Source organism: Convolutriloba macropyga, chromosome 8, assembly GCF_964194025.1.
Source record: "Convolutriloba macropyga chromosome 8, txConMacr16.3, whole genome shotgun sequence".
NCBI lineage: Eukaryota > Metazoa > Xenacoelomorpha > Acoela > Convolutidae > Convolutriloba > Convolutriloba macropyga.
In genome coordinates, this window is record NC_134475.1 from 51,027,177 (window position 1) to 51,046,349 (window position 19,173).

General features: G+C 35.1%; 1 protein-coding gene across 3 annotated transcripts in view; it reads left to right on the top strand.

Annotated features, from left to right (window-relative positions):
• LOC142344809 (protein hu-li tai shao-like) overlaps positions 1 to 16,736 on the top strand; it is a 66,259-nt gene extending 49,523 nt beyond the window's left edge. For 2 of the 3 annotated variants that reach the window (XM_075396783.1, XM_075396781.1), the window contains exons 14-15: positions 14,665 to 14,772; positions 16,203 to 16,735. In XM_075396783.1, coding sequence (XP_075252898.1) covers positions 14,665 to 14,772; positions 16,203 to 16,357 — 263 coding nt within the window. In that variant the 3' untranslated portion in view covers positions 16,358 to 16,735. Of the gene's footprint in view, positions 1 to 14,664; positions 14,773 to 16,202 lie in introns of all 3 variants that reach the window. The other variant, XM_075396780.1, reaches the window with a different exon arrangement.
• The last annotated feature ends 2,437 nt before the right edge of the window (positions 16,737 to 19,173 follow it).

A 19,173-nucleotide genomic window follows, 5' to 3' on the forward strand; every position in this document is an offset into this window, starting at 1 on the left:
CATCATTCATTCAGTCCTCAATTACAAGCCTATGAGATCTGTGAGCAATTTACGGCTACCTAAAGAACAAAAACAGCGAATTCAGGAAAAAAAATTGAGCGACAAAAGGGTCGAAGGCATTAAAAAAAATGAACTTTTCACTAAACACTCTTCAATTTTAAATTAATTTTTCAGGAGCAATGGGAAAACCTTTTTTATCAATATAATTTCAAAAAATCAACAAATATAAACAAATACATTAGACGCACGAAAATTGCGGGAAAACACGTATTATCAACGCCATTAAATTCATTAGCCTTCAACGGAAGCCAGTATATACAATAAATGATGCCTCGAGGGGACAATAAGTTTTTTTGCCAATCGTATTTCATCAATAAGACCTTACAACAAGTTAATGACTATGAAAACAACAACAGAGAGAGGCAAAAACCACAAATTCAGTAGAAAAGTGCCTGAAGAAAATGTCGAAGCAACTCAAATCATAAGCTCTTCCCTGAAAACTTTATTTATGATCCGTTGAACTTCTTCCCTAAACCAATAGGGACTCTCAGCAGTAAGATGATGTGATAAGATTTCAAAAGGATCGAAAAACAAAATAAAGTACCCAAAAAAAATATGAATTCTCTTGGCATTGATGTTTTAAAACTAATAGGTAGAAGATAAAACCGCTAACCAGATTAATTTTGGCTATAGTAGAACGGAAATGGATTCTGTTAGAACCAACAATGACCAAGAGTATTCACGAAAAAAAATTAGGAATGGTTGAATTTCAAAAAAGTTTCGAAAAATTATTTTTAAACCCTTAACAGCCAGTAAACTCAATCTTTCATCGGAGCTCAATGACGATGCTCAGATATAACCCATAGGGAGGAAAATGATGTCTGTCATGCATAGATAGTTAAAAAGACATCACAATAAGTCTTATGACAGAAAACAATAACAAAAACAGCAAAAACTAAAATTCAGTAGAAAAATGCGAGAAGAAAGTGTCGAAGACAATTAAACCATTAGCTATTCTCTGAAAACTTTCTCTGTGATCCACTGAACGTCCTCTCTAAGCCAATTGGATTACAATAATCTTTGGATAATGTGATAAAGAGTTCAAAAGTGACCAATAATTCAAAAAATCCAAAAAAAAAATTTAAAAAAATTGAAATCTTTGTCATTGAAGTCATATAACCAATAGCTAGAAGATAAAACAGCTAAACAGAATATTTTTAGTCGCAGTAAAAAGCAAGTGGGTCCAGTCAATACTGAAACTCACTAACAGTTCAAGAAAAATTTAGGAATTGTTATTGTTCAAATAAAATTTTCGAAAAATGATTTTTATTTTAACAGACATTAAATTCAATAGCTTTCAACGGAAGTCAATAAAAACGCTCAAAGATGCCCCGGTGGCAGTACATTTATGTTTGTCATGCATAGGTATTCATTATGAGATCACAGTAAGTATAATGACTATTAAAACAACAAAAAAAAAACAGGAGAAAACCAAAAAATCAGTAGAAAAGTGCAAGAAGAACGTGTCGAAGCCATTTAAACCATAAATTTTTGTTTAAAATTTTTATTGGTCATCCACAGAACATCGTTTTTAAGCTAATGGGAACTGTCAATATTTGGATAATGTGATAAGATTTCAAAAGTAACCAATAATACGTAAAAATCCAAAAAAAATTTTAAAAAATTGAAATTTTTTGTCATTGAAGTCATATAACCAATAGATAGAAGATAAAACCGCTAACCAGTTTAATTTTGGTTGCAGTAGGAAGGAAGAGGGTGCTCTCACCCCTGGACTGACTTACAATTCACTATAATAAGATTATGATTCTTTAATTTTCAAAAAAAAATTCGAAAAATTATTTTTTAAGTCTTAACAGCCATTAGCCGCCCCCTCAATGAAATAGACATGTTCACTTAATGCTCATTATGGAACATATTGCACTGTTAGTCAATGAATCCCTACCATAGGACTCCAAAAAAAATAGTAAAACTTCAAAAAGAAATTCAAAATTTCATTCAAAATTACGAAAACTCAGAATCGAAGCCAAAAAAAAACATGAGCAATTCCTTGAAAACGACGTTTTTTGTTCATTGCGCTTCATTCGACTATAAAGGAGTTTTGTCATTAATAGAACGTCGATATAAAATGTGACTTGTCTCTAGGTGACTTAAAAAAGCAAAAAAGAGAAAAGTTTTATTAAAAAAAGGGCTCTCAATTAGAGTTCGATTTTTTTTTGATAGTGAACTTCCCTATGAGACCAGAACTAGTCTTTCTATCGCCTTGCATTCAACTTTTACGAACTCAAAATTTATTCTTTTTATAGAAATTTGAATTAATGTTTTCGTAAAAAAGATCTTAGTTTGAAGAAAATTGTACTAAAAGTGAACAATCATGCTAAAGATCCCATTGTTCACACAAAACTTCAATCCTCGATAACTCCTCGAAAAAAACGAAATTCAAAAAAATCTTTTTATTTTTGAATTCTACGCTGGACCAGCTTTTTAATGATACCACTCACATTTCTCTACGACGAATATATCGATCGGCCAAAATTCACTGAACAAAAAAAAAAAACCCATTTGAGTATATAGTTCCTTCCCCCACAAGTGGGGTCGGAACAATTACGCGTAACATATCGTCTGCATTTTACGCTGCATGTTCTTGCAGGTGGCGTTTCTTTTTAAGCAAATGTTGAATTGAACGTTGCATAAAGGTTTTTGCCAAAACTTTATTTTATTACCTCATCTTTATCCGAAAATGGTCTTTGGCCTTAGAAAGAGAATAGCAGTTTTGGGACGAAGACCGCTTACTTCATTTCAAATGTGATTACATTTCAAACAAGGCGGATCTGTAATGTGCGTGCACACATGATCTTCTGACCCAGCTCATTCACATTCTAGGCTTTGATATCTATCAAATCATTTTTCTTTATTGTCAAGCAGATGTAGCAGAAAGCCGAAATAGTGTAGGGAATATCATGTTTTATAATTCAAAATTTGATGTAATCACATATTAGGACAGACATATATACCAGTGAGGTTAATAATACTCTGATGATTTTTTCACTAGATTGAACAAAATTTGAACTGTGTAATAACTTTCAAGTTATGTTCAAAAAAGGTCAAGATGTTATAAAGTTTCTCGAACAACGATTTGGTCAACTAAAAGCCTGACTTCTTCAACCGACAGAACTGAAAGTTTGAAGTCAACTTCAATCCAATTTTCAAACCGAACTTCAAAAACACTAATGTCCTCCAAGGAACAAGGCTTTATGATTTTCCAGCTTGGTTAATCCGTATTTAATTTGTTTTGATTTTGCATTCTCAAATACGATTTAAGTGCGCTCGAAAAATTATCAATCGATTAACCGGAAATACATACAGCATGTGGCTATAATTGACGTCATGAACCAAAGTTCTACTGCATGGTGTCCGAATTCAGCGAAAAGGCCGCTCTTGAATTCTTCACGCGTTATCTAATCGTCGTAAAATGGAGGAAGATAACAAATTAGAGAAAGTTACGCTCAGATATCCTGAAATAAAGTCCAAAGAAATGAGGACCTTAATAACCCAACACTCACATTTTTACCGTATCTTCAGCTGTTGATAGTGAACAAAACATGAGGCAGAAAGAGGCAGACAAGTCTTGACAAAGGGAAAATCCATTTTCTTTGCAATATAATTATATTTCAAATTTTTACAATCAAATCATATAACGTTGAAGAAATGCACATTATTTGTCACCACAGGCTGTGATATTGTCAAAAAAGGTAAGAAAGCAGGAAACGAAAAACGAACGTTTGGCGAAACTCAATTTTTTTTTTGAAAATTAGTGGAATCTAAATTTAAAAAAACAAGTAAGCTAATTTTAAAATAGTAATTACTTCATTGTATTCAGTGATTGAGAACTGCGAGAATCGTTTTTTAATTGCAGTTGGCCGGAAAAAGGGACAAAAAGTAACATCAAAGCAAGTAGGTACCAACAAATGCAGTCAATATTAAAAAAAATCAATGTTTTCTAAAGTAAATTATTTCTTAGTCAGTAATTATAGCTCCAGTGTGGAACTCTTAAGCTACTAGGACTCTATTAGAGATCTGACGATATCTTTTGTTGTTGAGAATAAGACAAGAAGGCAGAAAAACTTGTACAGAACTCAAAAGTCCGCTGTTTTTGTTTAAGAAACAATGATTCAAGTCTAAATTTTTTGATGAAAAGTGAAACCCAAAACAAACTCACTCGGTTCACTAGAACGCACTGGAAGCTGACAATAATAATACTAATTAACACTTCGAAGAGAAAATCGATTAAAAAGTTTCATAAGTCAATTAAATTTTCACAAGACAAAGGTTTTCAGTCATAAAATGCATAAGTTATTGAACTCAATGTATAAGATCATTGATAGCTGCGTAGAACGCCCAGTGGGCCTCTCGTTAGTGCGATTTACTAAGAATACCGCAAACAGAACAACAAAAACTGCAAAGCCAGAAGCACGTAAAACAAAAATACTTGTCGCTGCCACAAAAGCCAGTGGCAGAAATTTTTATATAAAACAACCTATTTCTCTTTAGAAAGCCCAATGTTACCGGTCATAATTTTTTTTAAGAAACTGAAAAGTACAGCAAATAAAGGTAAAACCTAAAAAAGTTGTTAGTTAACTTACGCCTCCTTGGAGAGCCCAATTGTCCTCTCAGCAGTCAACCTTAGTGAACAGACTTCAAAAGAATAAATACATACTGAACTCAAAAACATCAATTTTTTTACAAGACGCTCTGTCAGACAACGAAAGCTGTTCAATAAAAACAATACAGGTTCCTTCGTGCTTTTTCAAGCTGTCTGTTTATCGACTTCTTTTATGAAACTAAGTCACAAGGCAACAAAAGTTATTGCATATACATGTACAGAGTAAAATTTTAAAACCTCATATTTTATGAAAATATATCGAGCCAGTAACATGAATTTCATTCGCTGTCCGTTGGTCGTTTCAAACAATACTATATTTGCACCTTTACAACTCCTGTGTGAGTTTAAAAGCATTTGCAGACATCCACGTGAAAAACTGTGAAACAGTAGTCAAATTGCTGCGCGTGAAGAAAAATTTTCTAAAATCTTATCAATTGTTGAAAACAAGTTTTTTAACTCTGCTTGAAAGGCAGTTTGAAAAAGTTTTACGCTTTGAAACTGTTCAATCTTTCGGTCACTTTAGTATTCCGGCGTTACCGAAATCACTGCTTTAATTTGACTTCTTGACGTTAAAAAGTCAGTGTTAATATCTTGAATAAAAGGTGGCTTCGCAATATAATTAACAACATTTTGACTTTAAAAACTACAATGAGACTTATAACAGCCTCGATTTTGGATCTCAAGGCTAGTAACGTGAAATTGGTGCCAGTATTAAGCAAAAGTTGAGCAAAAGCACTAATTGAGCAAAAGTATCTTAAATTGGCCAAAAACTATGGTAAAATTCCGAAAGTTCACAAAAACTTATGTTACACCTGAATGACTCCTGGAAAAAGTCGGCGCTTGAAAAATTCTTTAATTAACAATTCTACGATCGATGAGCTTCCTTATGATACCACTCATGAATTTCAACCTGAATTATATCAATCGGCCAAAATTGATTGAACATGACTACTATTAGATAAACTAAGTGGGGTCGGAAAAAATGTGTTGATCAACAGTTGAACGTTTAATGTAGACCTCGGACATCAATATAAACCTCAACGCTTGTTTAGAAATTGGATATTTTTGTAAACTTTAGACATTCGCTTTGGATATTACGGATGTGTCCAAACTGGACATTTGATGCTGCGTAGGTTTTTTTCGAGGATATTTTTTGATAAACCGATAAGTTCATTTGAACCGCTAATTTTCCTTCTTAAAATGTAAGTAAGTTGAAGCTAAGATGCCGTTAGATTAAAAATTACTGAAAATATTGAGATAATTATGTAAAAAGAGAATGATCAATGATTTGTTTGCTAGGACACGTTTGAGAAACGCTTGATTTGCTTGATCAAAAATGGTAAACATTAAAAACCCATATACCTGTTCCTAAATTCTTCTGTGAAAGAAGGATCATTGGTACGGAGCAATTTTTCCTGTGACATATTTTAAGCTTTACTGTTGTTGACGCAGCCACTGTTAGTTGCCTGAGCACAGTTACTTGTTTATCAGAATAATAGACATTCGAATGTACGCTTTTGAACTGTAGCACATTTGCGATAGGAAAATTTAATCGGTTAAAATGCTATGTAATCTTCCGACAGATTCTAAAGATAGTCGACACCACAACACATACCTTCACGCAAGGTCCACTTATATGTAGATTTGAACAACTGCATCCACTGGAACTGCTCAAAAAAGAGCGAGCTGGAAGTCCAATATTTATAGCCTCAATACCTCATGGTCTGTCTAGTGTTGAATTCGATATTAAGCCCGGGCAGAATCTGAAAGCTGTGGCTTCGTCTTGTAGTTCTTTAATTGCTCTCAAACAAAGTTATTTACCTAACTGCGGGTAGCCAAGGACTTGACGAATAGTAGTTGTTGTGTACAATTTATAGCATTAGTTGACTGACATTACATTATCTTTAGGTGTCCAATAATGTTTCTAAGAAGTAAATTTTCGTTTCTCTTGCTCTCGAACTAAATTTGTAGCGATTATGGTAGTCCTGTTGTCTTTTTTATGCGATTTGACTTTTTGCTGAATCGTCGATTTTCCACTGACCGATTTGAATTTTTAACTTTTTATCCAAAAAAGGATAACTGGTAAAGCCTGAGAGAGTTAAACACTTATGAAGCTCTCAGAGACGTACAGTTCATCGAAGCTGCTGAGGAATTAAAAATTGGGAGGATTGTGACCCACCCTCCTTTTCAACTTTTACCCCCGCCCCCATTGCATTCAGTCGCCTCTCTGAGCTTAAACTGCTAGCTACTGCCAGTGGCAACCTCTCGCCAGGCGTTTGAGAGCAGTCCGTACGATAATTTTTATTTTTGATATTGTAATCGTCTTTTATCTTCTGAACTCTATTATAGTATAGCTGCGAAGCTGTAAACAGCTTAGCTATCCTGCGGTTATCTTGTTCTTTAACAACCGGCCTCACTTAAGCCGGCTGTTATGGCAACCCTATTTTTTATTGTTTCGCTTTACCTTAGTTCAGATTGTTTCACATTTTGCCTGATATCTTTTTGACTTCTCTAGGCTAGTTTAACGCTTCTATCATTCTGCTCAAATTCGTTTTCAACGGCAGATGCTCTTTAAAACAATTTAAAGCAACAGAGTCAGTATTAAAAACAGAAATCAAAAATAGAAATGAGAATAATCCGTGAAGACCAATTATAGATGCCCTCTACTTGAAATTTTTTCATTTAAGTCCTAATGCTTATTGGTATTAATACTAGTCCCCGTATCCGTATCTTCAAATCACAAAACAGCAGTATGTCTGAGTACAAAATTACATCACAATAGTTAAAATTGTTTTTGCAAAAAGAATCAATCTTAATAGGGGTTTTGGGAATCAATGGGAGCTGTTTTTCGGTAATCTTTGCGTACGTTTTTTCTTAATGGTCTTTTCTGTTGAAGTATGATTTTATTGCTTTTTAATTGCTTTCAAACAAAGTTTTTAACAATTATTTCAGTCTTTTTAGCCTTTTTAATTACGATTTGATCTACTACCGGAGGACTTTTCTTCTGAGTGTATTGAGTTTTTGACTTCAAGAACAGTATAAACAGGTAATGCCAGGTGAGCATTAAGTCGCTGAGCTTTGCCATTTTTAAGTACATTTTTGTGTACCCTGCGCTTACCAGAAATGACTTTTTTCATATATTTTTTAATTGCTCTCAAATGGAGTTTGTAGCAATTTTGTTAGTCCTCCTGTTGGTCTTTTTTATGCGATTTTTCGCTTGACCGATTTATAGTCTGACTCTATGACTTTTCGTCCTTAAAAACTGGATAAACAGGTAACGGCCAGCGGGCATTAGGTTTCATTAGAGGCCCTTAGGTTTCATTAGAGGCCCTTAACTGCGTCTAGTAGTCTCTCAAGTGCTTGGTGTGGTCATGCTACTGGGAAGCCGTAGTTTAAAGTTAGTCATTTTTGGGAGTTTTTGAGCTCAAAATGTTGCAATTTTTTGTGTTGTTTTTGTCATTTTTCGACTTTGGTTGAACCAGTCTAGGAGTGAGACTGGTTTAAGTTGATCAATGTGTTTTTTAAGACATAAGTACTTTTTTGATCTTTTTAAGAGCTATGTGTTTTGGTAATCCAAGCAAAAACACGCAAGTTTGTACTAATTTTCCCAATTATTTACAAGCTTTTTGAAAATGTTTCCTTTTTTGGGTTTTTTCAGCCCTAGGTGTCGAGAAACCTCCTCTAGAGTTTGATAATAGGCTACTGCATATGTTCTAGTTATAGTGGATTGCTTATACCCATTTTAACAGTTTTTTTAGCCTCAGGGGTCCGAAAACCTATGCTAGGGTTTGATAATAAGAATGGTTATAAACATTCAGGTTTTTTTTAGCCTCAGGGGTCCGAAAACATCGGCTGGGGTTTGATAATAAGTTGCAGTAAAATGTTTTTTTTTTGCCATGGATTAGCTTTCATCTTTTTAATGTTTCAAATTTTAGCAGTTTTTTAAATCTAGCAATTTTCCAGTTTTTTTTAACTTGTTTTTTAGGTTTCTCAAGCCGGAAGAGCCAAGAAGCCTTCTCTAGGGTTTGATAATAGGTCACTGCATGGTTTTTAGACAGAACGGAATGTTTTTCAAGATTTTAGTAAGACGAATTTAAGCAACTTTTGCAATTTTAAGTTTTTTGAGTATTTTAGATTTTTTCCCGGCACCAGGGGCCAAGGGACCTCCTACAAGCTGTGATAATAAGCTGCGGCCTAGTTTCTATAGTTAATTGAATGGTTAACAAAATTTTTATGACTCCTGTTTTAGCACTTTTCTGATATTCAATTTTTTTCTCATTTTAATTTTCTCAAATTTTCGAAAAAGTATTGTTCCAAGTTTATGGATCGTTATGAGCCAGTGAAACTGTTTAAGGTTTGAAATACGGATACTGGATAGTCTTTAGAGACAATGAAATGGTTCTTAAGATAGTAATTTCACGAATTTTAGCAAGATATGTTTTTAAAATCGTGAATATTTTTGTCCTTTTATTGCTGATCTTTTTTAAATATATTCTTAACGATCAATACTGGCAAACGAAAATTTTTGCAGATGAGTTACATGAGAGAACTCCAGAGACGAATATTTTTTCAAACATATTTTCACTGCGAAATCTGCAAAATTTTTAAAATTTTGCTTTTTTTTCAGTTTTTTAATAGCCGCCCTCATCTTCTCAGCCGGCTATTATTGCGCTCGTATTTTTTTTTACTTCGTCAAACTTTTTTTCGCTTTACCATTTTGCCGCTTTTTCGACATTTTGCGTGAAATCTTTTTGACTTCTCTAGGCTAGTTTCTCTCTTCTCTCATTCTGCTAAAAGTGAATTTGAACATCAGTTGCTAAGCAAAGAAATTCAAAATGAACAGAGTCGGTATAAAAAATTGAAGTCAGAAATAGAAACGGGATAAACCCATAAAGCCCAATTTTAGATGCCCGCTATTTGAACGTCGTTCCTATAAGTCTTAGTTACCACCTCTAATGCTTATTGGTGTTGATAGTAGCCCCTGTAGCCTCTCTCTAAGAAACAGAAGTATGTTCAACTACGAAATGCCATCAAAATGAATCGGACTTAAAAAATATTTTTGTACAAAAATCTTTTTTTTTCAATATATTCTATTCGTTCAATCCCAATCATGCTTATTGGAATCAACGGCGGCTATTTTCCGGCAATCTGCCGGGTATGTTTTATGATTTAATTACTAAGAAGGCTAGAAAACTAGAAGTTGCAGAGTCGAATCTCATCATCGAACATACTCCTAGCTCTCTCTCTCTCTCTCTCTCTCTCTCTCTCTCTCTTTCGGTTTGGGTTTCTTTTCTCGTTCACGTTTTACCTCTCTCGCACTCTTCTTCTCGCTTTCCTGAATTCTTTTGTTGATGCCGCACTTCAGCTGCTGGTATGTGGCGTGATGTCATCATCTATTAACCTCATTAATGCTCAATTATAGTAGAAAATCTTTATGATAAAAGACTTAACTGGCACTTTTTAGGAAATCTTTGTTAATTGCACTCGACTGAACTTTGTAGCAATTATATCAATCCTGTTGGTTGTTGGTCTTTTTTATGCAATTTTTCGTTGTCCGATTTTTTGTATGACTCATTTCACTTTTCGTAGAGCTTTTCAGCTCACTATTCTCCGAGTTTGAGATTCACGGAAACTGTTTTGGAGAGTTATACTTATGGTTTGAGGGATGGTTCTTAGAAATTGGTCCCACACCCCCACCCGCCCGCACTTCAGCACCGCCCAATCCCCACCCCTTCACCTTGTTCAGGCTTTAAGGGCCCTGTGCAGCCAAAGCTAGCCTCCCATCGTTTGATTATTTTTGATAATGCCGACCTTAGCAACAAAAGGTTAAGCCAATTTGCCAAGTTTTTTTTGATATATTCCTCAATTTTAGAAGTTTTTGAACTGTAGGATCAAAGTAAACTTCTGAAGCTAGTAAATAATTTGTTGAGTAAACCTGGGCAATAAAGAAACGGTTTATATGCTTTTAGCCTCAAGAATCTTTGCAACCTTACCAATATTTGCTATTTTAACTTCTTAACCAGTTTTGTAATATTTTGCCTCTGTTTCTCTCGCTGTGTTTTCATTCTGTTTCCATTTTTTCATTCTCGTGTTTTTTTTAGTACAACGCGACGAAAATTTTTTTGAGGTTCTTGCGTGAGTTGTTTGTTAACAAAATTGGTTTTGAGGTCATTAACACCAAGAAAACTTGGTTTTTATTGCTTTTTATTTTTTCGGCAGTTTTTTTGCCTCCACTTGTCTTCTGTGTTAAACAAAATTTTCATTCGATGCCATGTTCTGTTTTTGCTTTCTTAGCTTTTCTGATAAATATTTGGAAGTTTTCAATATCAAATCAAAAATAATTACAATTTAAATGTATTTTCCTACAATATTGGTAAAGTATGTATGTCTGTTTGGCTCTTAAATGTCAATGGGTTTGCTTCTAAGTTTAGAATTATCCAATTTTTCTATCCGACTCTTCCGATTGTACAGTTCTTCTCCTGCTCTGTTTTTTGCACAATTTGAGGAGTTTTTGAGCACAAACCGGTGCACTTCGTTTTTTTTCGTCATTTTAACTTTTATGTTTGACTGGTCTTAAATTTACGTTCGTCAAAGTTGATTAAGGTCATTTGCATGACGTAATGATTTTTTATATTCAATTTGTGGGCTGTATGTCTTTGTAATGCAAACCTAAACACGGAAAAAGATCATGAGTTTTACAATAGATTTCAATTTTTTCTAGAAAACTTGTGACCGTTTTTTGATATTTGGGGGCAAATGAAACATTTTAGGACATGAAGATGGGTTCTGAATTGTTTCTAGAGGGAAATAAATTGTTCTGAAGATATTAATTTTGACGAAAATTAATTAAAATTTAAAATTTCTTGTTAATAGCCGCCCTCATCTTCTCAGCCGGCTATTATAGCGCTCCTATTTTTTTTTTACTTCGTCGAATAAAAAAATGTTTCGCTTTACCTCATTTTGCCGCCTTTTCAACATTTTGCGTGAAATCTTTTTGACTTCTCTAGGCTAGTTTCTCTCTTCTCTCATTCTGCTAAAAATGATTTTGAACATCAGTTGCTCAGCAAAGCAATTCAAAATGAACAGAGTCAGTATAAAAAATTGAAGTCAGAAATAGAAACGGGATAAACCCATAAAGCCCAATTTTAGATGCCCGCTATTTGAACGTCGGTCCTATAAGTATTAGTTACCTCTCTCTAATGCTTATTGTTATTGATAGTAGCCCCTGTAGCCTCTCTCTAAGAAACAGAAGTATGTTCAACTACGAAATGCCATCAAAATAAATCGGACTTAAAAAAATGTTTTTGTACAGAAATCTTTTTTTTCAATATCTTCTGTTATTTCAATCCCAATCATGCTTATTGGAATCAACGGCGGCTATTTTCCGGCAATCTGCCGGGTATGTTTTTGTCATTTTCCGGACTTTTCAAATTTCAGGGGCCAGTGAAACTACTCCAGGAGTTGATAATAAGTTTCTGCATACTGCATAGTTTCTAGTTGAAATGGAATGGTGTTCGAGATGTTAGTTTTACAAATTTTAGCGACTTTTGAATAAATTTGCAATTTTTTAAGTTTTTTAAAATTATGATGATCGCTTTTTGAATTTTTAATCTATAGGGAATAATGAATTATCTTGGAGATTATATTTAGGTTACTTGCTAGTTTTGAACGTTACTGAGTTTGTCAGGTAATAACATCAAGAGCTTCGGCAACTTTTTGATTAATTTTCCAATATTTTTGACCTTCTATCGAGTTTTTCGATATCTAGTGGCAAACGAAGACTTTTAAAATCTTATGCTTGGGTGATAGCGGCATCATTTCTAGCGTCAAGAACTTTATAAGTTTTTCTATAGTTTTTGCTATTTCCAAATTTTAACTTCTTGATCTTGCTTCTGTTTTTCGCTTATTTGTGCAGCAAGATTTCTGGTCTCGAAGTTATTTGTTCTGTAGATTCTGGTAAGAAAAATGGCTTTGAGGGCTTAAGGTCGGAGGAAAAATTAGACAACGGAGGGAAATTAGACAACTTTCTGAAGTCAAAAAAACTTTATTGAGCTCGTTGCTGTGTTGATGCGTAAATTTTAACAATGCAACCCTCGTGTTGAAGATACGGACACCTAGGAACTCTGGTGAATCATGGTTTTTCTAATTTCTAGTTTTTATTCTACTAGTCGTTATGCCTTTCTCTGATTGCCTCTTATATACCAACCAGGTTTTTTTCATGTTGGCCAAGTTTTCTGCTCCTTTTTTACTTTTTTAAACAAAAACGATAACTTTCGATAACGTTTTTTTTCGTTTTACAGCAGTCAAAACAGTCTCTCTTGACTTCAGTCTTTCACCTAATGCACTGTTTCAAGTGAATGTTATGCACTGTTTCAAATGAATGTTTTTAATTGCTCGCAAACGAAGCTTGTAGCAATTATATTAGTCCTGTCGGTGTCTTTTTTATGCGATGTTTTGCTTGACCGATTTTTTGTCTGACCTATTTGACTTTTCATCCTCGAAAAACGGTATAAACAGGTATTGTCCAGCGGGCAGTAAGTGCTCTTAGAGCCTTTAGCTCAGTAATCCCCATATATGCGATACACAGAAACTTTTGAAGACTTATACTTATGTTGTGAAGGGCGGTTCTTAGAGGTTGACCCCCCCCCCCCCCCACACACACACACACGCGCGCGCACACATGACCCCCCCCCATCCTCACCCCTCCACATCGTTGCAGCCCCGTGCAGCCAAAAACCGCGCTCCTACCGTTACCCCCTCCCCCCTCCCCCTGCTGGTGCCCCCCATCACCCCCGCTGCGCTCACCTCACGTCCCTTCAATTAAGGCTCGCCGGTTTGAGAGCAATTCGCCTGACGGTAGTCGGTTATGTTTCCAATCATTGAATTTCGCCGTTTAGTGAAGAAGTTCAAGATCAAAACAGCAAAATCAAAAGAATATACTTTGAAGCAGAAAGCCCGGGCTCTGACTGATTTTTTCAAGATTGCACAAAATTGAAGTTTAGAGTATACTGGTAATTGGTATTCGTATTAAATAGTGAATGCAGTCAAGGGCAGAATAAAAAGAAACGCGATAGATCTGTAAAGTCCGGTCCATGAGTCATAGGGCGTTAGGTTATCAAAGTTCATTACAGCGATTGCTAGCTGGCGTTAGTGTTAAGCTGAATAGTTATCAGATAGAAGCTGAATTAAGTATGGCTGTGTAATCTAACCTAAACTGCGCACCATATCGGAACACTTTTTGATACTTAGAAAAAACCTGCCAATTTTTATATTTTTGTTCTGTTTCAATCCTCATGGGGTAAACGGTGGCTCTTTGCCGGCAATCTGCCGGTTATGTTTTTTTCTGTTGTCGGAGGTCTAACATAAAACATGCAGCATAGTAAATATTTAAACTCCAGTTATCTCTAGGTAATGTTAATGCATAGGCAAGTCTTGGAATAATGGATGCAAATGGGCTACACCTTATATTTATACATGGGTCCGTCCTTAGACGCGACAACATTAAAAGCCTTAAACTACTGGTAGCTATCTTTAAGTTTAGCGGAAATTATAGGAAATGTTTTTCACAAGTCTGGGAAATACACTTTCTATAATAATGGACTTACGTAGCTTGGTAACCTTTCAGAGTGTCCCAGTTTACTCATTTTTTATTAAGCCATGTTTTTAAATGTTCTTGGTACTATTTAGCACAATTATTTTGTGTTACCTAATATGGTAGAAAAATTAAGATACGTTGTTAGCTTGAATTCAAGTTTGCATGATATGTGGCGTTTTAAACCCTGCTATATTAAATCCAAATATATTGCTTTCAGTTATCGATGGTTTGACATTTTTGTCTTTTTAGAATAAAAATTTAACAGACCTGACGTCATTATGTTTTAGCGACCAAACAAGCTTCAACTTTACATAAAAAGCAACACATACTAAACTTAACAGAGCTAATTTTCTGAATCGAATGATAATTGTTTGTGATTTTTGTATAGAGAGCAGCAAAAAGGACAAGAAGGCGAGGGCAGCAACTATGCCTCATCCGGGAGGTTCGTCCCCAACTACACCAACGGCACAGCCAGTCGCATCCGATACAGAAAAAGGTAAAATTGTCGCGAAGTTAATTCCTTGGAATGTTGTACGGTTTTTGGGAGGACTGGTTGACTACGCAATTTTATTTCATTTTTTGCCTGCCTTTTGAATCGATATAGCGTTCTACGCTCCTGTTATTGCTTTCCACCAGTTCGCTGATACCCCTCAAATTTTCTTTCTGTGCATAAGAGCCGAGAAACGCTACCTGAGGCTACTATTGGACTGCGGGTAGCTGCGGACTTTTAGGTTTTTAGCTCTTGAAGAGGAGTAGGTCTTCTCTACAGATCTTTTGCCTGATGTTCGTTGCTGAAGAGTTTCCACATAGTATTTTTAATTGCTCTCGAATGAGAAGCAATTACTGTAAACCGTTGTCTTTTTATGCAGATTTTTTGCTTGACCGTTGTTGCGCTTTTCTGCTAGAATTATCTTTGACTTCTGAAATGAATTTTTCACGCTTTTCTTCTTCATTTTTGAGTGATTTCAATTGCTCTCACTCTGAAAGTTTTTTGTTCCAACGAAACCGGTTGTTAGAAAGACGATGACAAGGTCCTGATAGCCGAGTGGTTAAGTCGTCTGTTGAGGTGACGGAATTGAACACCGGAGGTCGGGGTGCGAACCCGACCTTCGTCTCATTGTTTTGCACCCGTAAAGAAAAATTTGTCTAGGCTGAAATAAATTGCCCCGTCTGTCATTCGAGAGCAATTCACCCAACGTTAGTCGGTTTATGTTTAATTTTTTAAAGAGTAAGGAAATAGTCAATTTTAGCCGGTTTTTGGCCCGTTAATGCCAATAATGCCAAAAATTTTCAACTGATCGGCTTGTATTGCTTTTTGTTCCTCAGTTCAACTGAACAGCACAATATTGAATGCTGTCCAGCTTTAATAAGGCTGCTATGAAGGGACACCAAGCGGTGGAAGCATACAGAATAAGTGACAAGTACAAAAGCCATCGCATACTGTAGGATACACCTCTAGGCACATCACGTTTCAAAGTATTAAGAATTATCCGACAAGCTGTCGATAGTATTAGAAAAGTGCTATTTGGGAGCTATTTAGGCGAATTTTGGTTTTTTTCTTCCTAAATATAATTCCTCATTTTCAACTGCAATAAAATTTGAAGTGCATGAATTTGGGTTCTATTGTTCATGTTTAGTTCTGCACATGTAAAGTTTACGAAATTACGAAAATTACGAAATCACTTTTTATATGTACAAATAGCAAGTGACAATTATTGTGGCCTACATTGGTTGTGCCCTCCAAGTATTGTTCTAAAGATAGTAGTATCTTTGTCTCTATGAAAATGATGTTTCAGGTATTGGCAAGGTCTGTTATTTTACTCTCAGCTGAATTCACCTTGAAAATTAGCACTCTTTTGCTCGTTGTAAAAGGAAAATACACGTTTTTCCTCGTGTAAATTGAAATGTAAAACCTTGTTATTGTAGGTCTGGAAAGCGGTTTGGACAAGGGTATAACGACTGGAGGAGAAACAGAAACGGAGCAGGTTGGCACACTGGAAGGCAAAAAGGACAAGAAGGGAAAGCCCAAAAAAGAGAAAAGCTTCAAAATGTTCGGAGGTGGAAGCAAAAAGAGCAAATAAGTAAAGACTCATTTTCTCCTTCCTTCATTTCAAAGCCAGCTGGAATCGAACAGACGATATACATAAGACTAAATAGAACCAACTGACATTATTAATTCTATATAAATAAACAATTATTCATGTGTAACTAGTGAAACGATTGATATCCGAAAACTACTAGCGCGTGTGTTAAAGGGTTTAGTTTGTTTTGTCGAGAACGTAGCAAGTGTACAGCTTAGATTGGAGTCAATTTGTATTTTTTCGAATTAAGTGCTAAAAGATAATTTTGTCGATTGACTCAAAAAGCTGTTCGCTTGCTCCATGAAGACTCAAAATAGGCCATTTATTTGGTCTAAATTTGGGAACTGTTTCAATTCCCCCCCCCATCCTGAGCAGAAACAAACCCTAATGTTACGTCCACGTATCGAGCTATACAGAGTTATGCATTGACGCTTTTACTCAGTGAATTTGTTTTAACAAGTTTTTTTTATCTTGGGAAAAGAAAACAGGTCCGAAATTCCTAATAATGAAAATTAGCCTATTTTGAAAAGCATTTGAATTTAAGTTTATTGATCAACGGTGCTTTAGTAATGTGGACTTAACAACCTAGCTGTCGTATATCAAAACGTGAAGCATACTTTAATCTCACCAGATAGCACGTCATTCAGTTATCGGTATGCTTACGTGACTTTCCACTTTCATTGCTTTTCTTTATCGAAATTATTGTCCAAGATTATTGGATATATTTTGCTTAATTTGAATGCCTAAATTATCCCTCGTGATAAAAGTTTAAGAATGCGTACTCCCTTGTTTAAATGGTTTAGTTAAAACCCCGCCCCCAATTGCACCTCTGCATTTCACAGTCAATAAATGTCGTTAAATCAGAGGTGAATTACCGAATGTGTTCAACATCCTGCAACCTTATCAACCCTCCCTTATTACGTAATCTGTTTACATCAGCTGTGCACTTAAAAATGGCCTCAGAGCCTAGTAATTGAGTTCTGAAAAACTGAAGACTTCTCACGTTTTTTTACAACTTAGAGGACTTAGTACACGATTTGGTGAGTTGTTTTTAGGGTTGCATGATTTGCATCAGATTCGGGTATAAAATTTAAAAAAAATTGAAAGTGGTGTTAATTATTATTGTCATACCAAATTTTATTATTGAAAATCTAATTTTGCAGTTTTTTACTTCTCTTGTTCTGTCATTAATGTCAAGTTTCATGCTGGAAATGCGAGTTATGTATTGGTAAGTAAAGTAAGTAAATGAGCGAAATGCCTGTTGATGTGTTTAAATTATTTCTCATGTCTGTATTATTTGAGCTTAAGATTGTGGCGCTCCTAATCTTTCCCTGTATGTTATGTTGTGTTGTTCTGTATTGACGGTGATCTAATAGAACATACTGTATAAGTTCCCTGAAATGTCCACTATTGGTTCTGATTCAGTGGAGCGGAATTTCATGGTACTCTTAAAAATAAGATTCAAATTTCTCACATGAGTGTTATCCGCCCGTATTTTGGTTGTCTGTCAAGAAATTTTTCCTCCAGAATATCCAAATACTTAATCAGATGATTTTGCACATGAAAGTCTGAGGATAATCAAGTTCCGTTTCACTGAATCAAACCTCATAGTGGGATTTCATTGGATTCTGGTGCGGGATTGTGCCTATAGTCTTGTTCACACCTATCTCTAAAACCCAATCTGATCATTGATACTTTTATATGCCTTGAACATTGAAAGATGGAAAGCATTATTATGTTTATCGATGATTGGGTCGTCAATTTCCGTCTGCAAATCATCAATTCGTTTAAGAATTATCAAGTGACAAAATACTCCCTTATAATATACAACTGGAACCGATCAGTTGATGTGAAATGGGGTCGTCTTAGTTTATCACGTGTCTGTTGGTTTGTTTCAGTCGACTACTTTTATTTGTGAACAGTTGTTTCCTTGTTTATCTTTCAATATTTTGTAAACAAGCCAACAAATTTGAATGGTGTTTGTGTGCTGAGTGCTTTCGCTCCAACTCACCTCACTCACTCTTAGTCCATTGTGATGTTGTGTGTTCAGAGTTTGCTATTAGAGAGATCTGAAATGAACTAAGCAGTTTAACGCAAACTACATACCATCCATGTTCACCACAAGACAACGTTCAAATTTTACACAATAATCTGGTAGGACAACATTGCACCGCAGTATGGGTACAAATGTAGAAAAATAGAAGGATCTGTTTTTGTGAAGATTTTGAATTCGAAAGTTGAAATTTTCCATCGAAACGGAAAACAAGCCATATGGGCATATATGAGCATATAATTCCATGTTGAAATTCCACATCTATTCGAACCCTACTATTAAATCTTCGGATATAAAATTTTCATAACTTCTTTGCTTAAATATGTAAAAAAAAATACAACGAATGAAGCCCATCTGCGGTGTAATGCAGGGATAAGATCTAATGGTCATAAATTCACTGCAAGAACTGCCTAATAGCATTCAGATTTGCCTTGTCGATTTTCTCAGTTGGGAAGTCCTAAGTTTGCTTTATTTGACTAACCGCAATGATATTGTTTAAACTGCTGTCTAATTTCAAGGTAGAGTGTGTATGAAGTCAGTCTATGATCTGATGCAATTTCATTCATTTGACTGGGTCAATTCTACCCGCGGCGGTGCTATGTTTAAAAGCAAGACTTGAAAGTAGATGCTATTTGACAGTATTCAACTAATCATGATAACATTTATTGTTACGCTATTGTTGTATTTGTCAGATAAATTCGAATGAATAAGGCGGCCCCATTCTGAAATTGTCGATACCCGGTAAAATTTAGGGCTTTGAAAG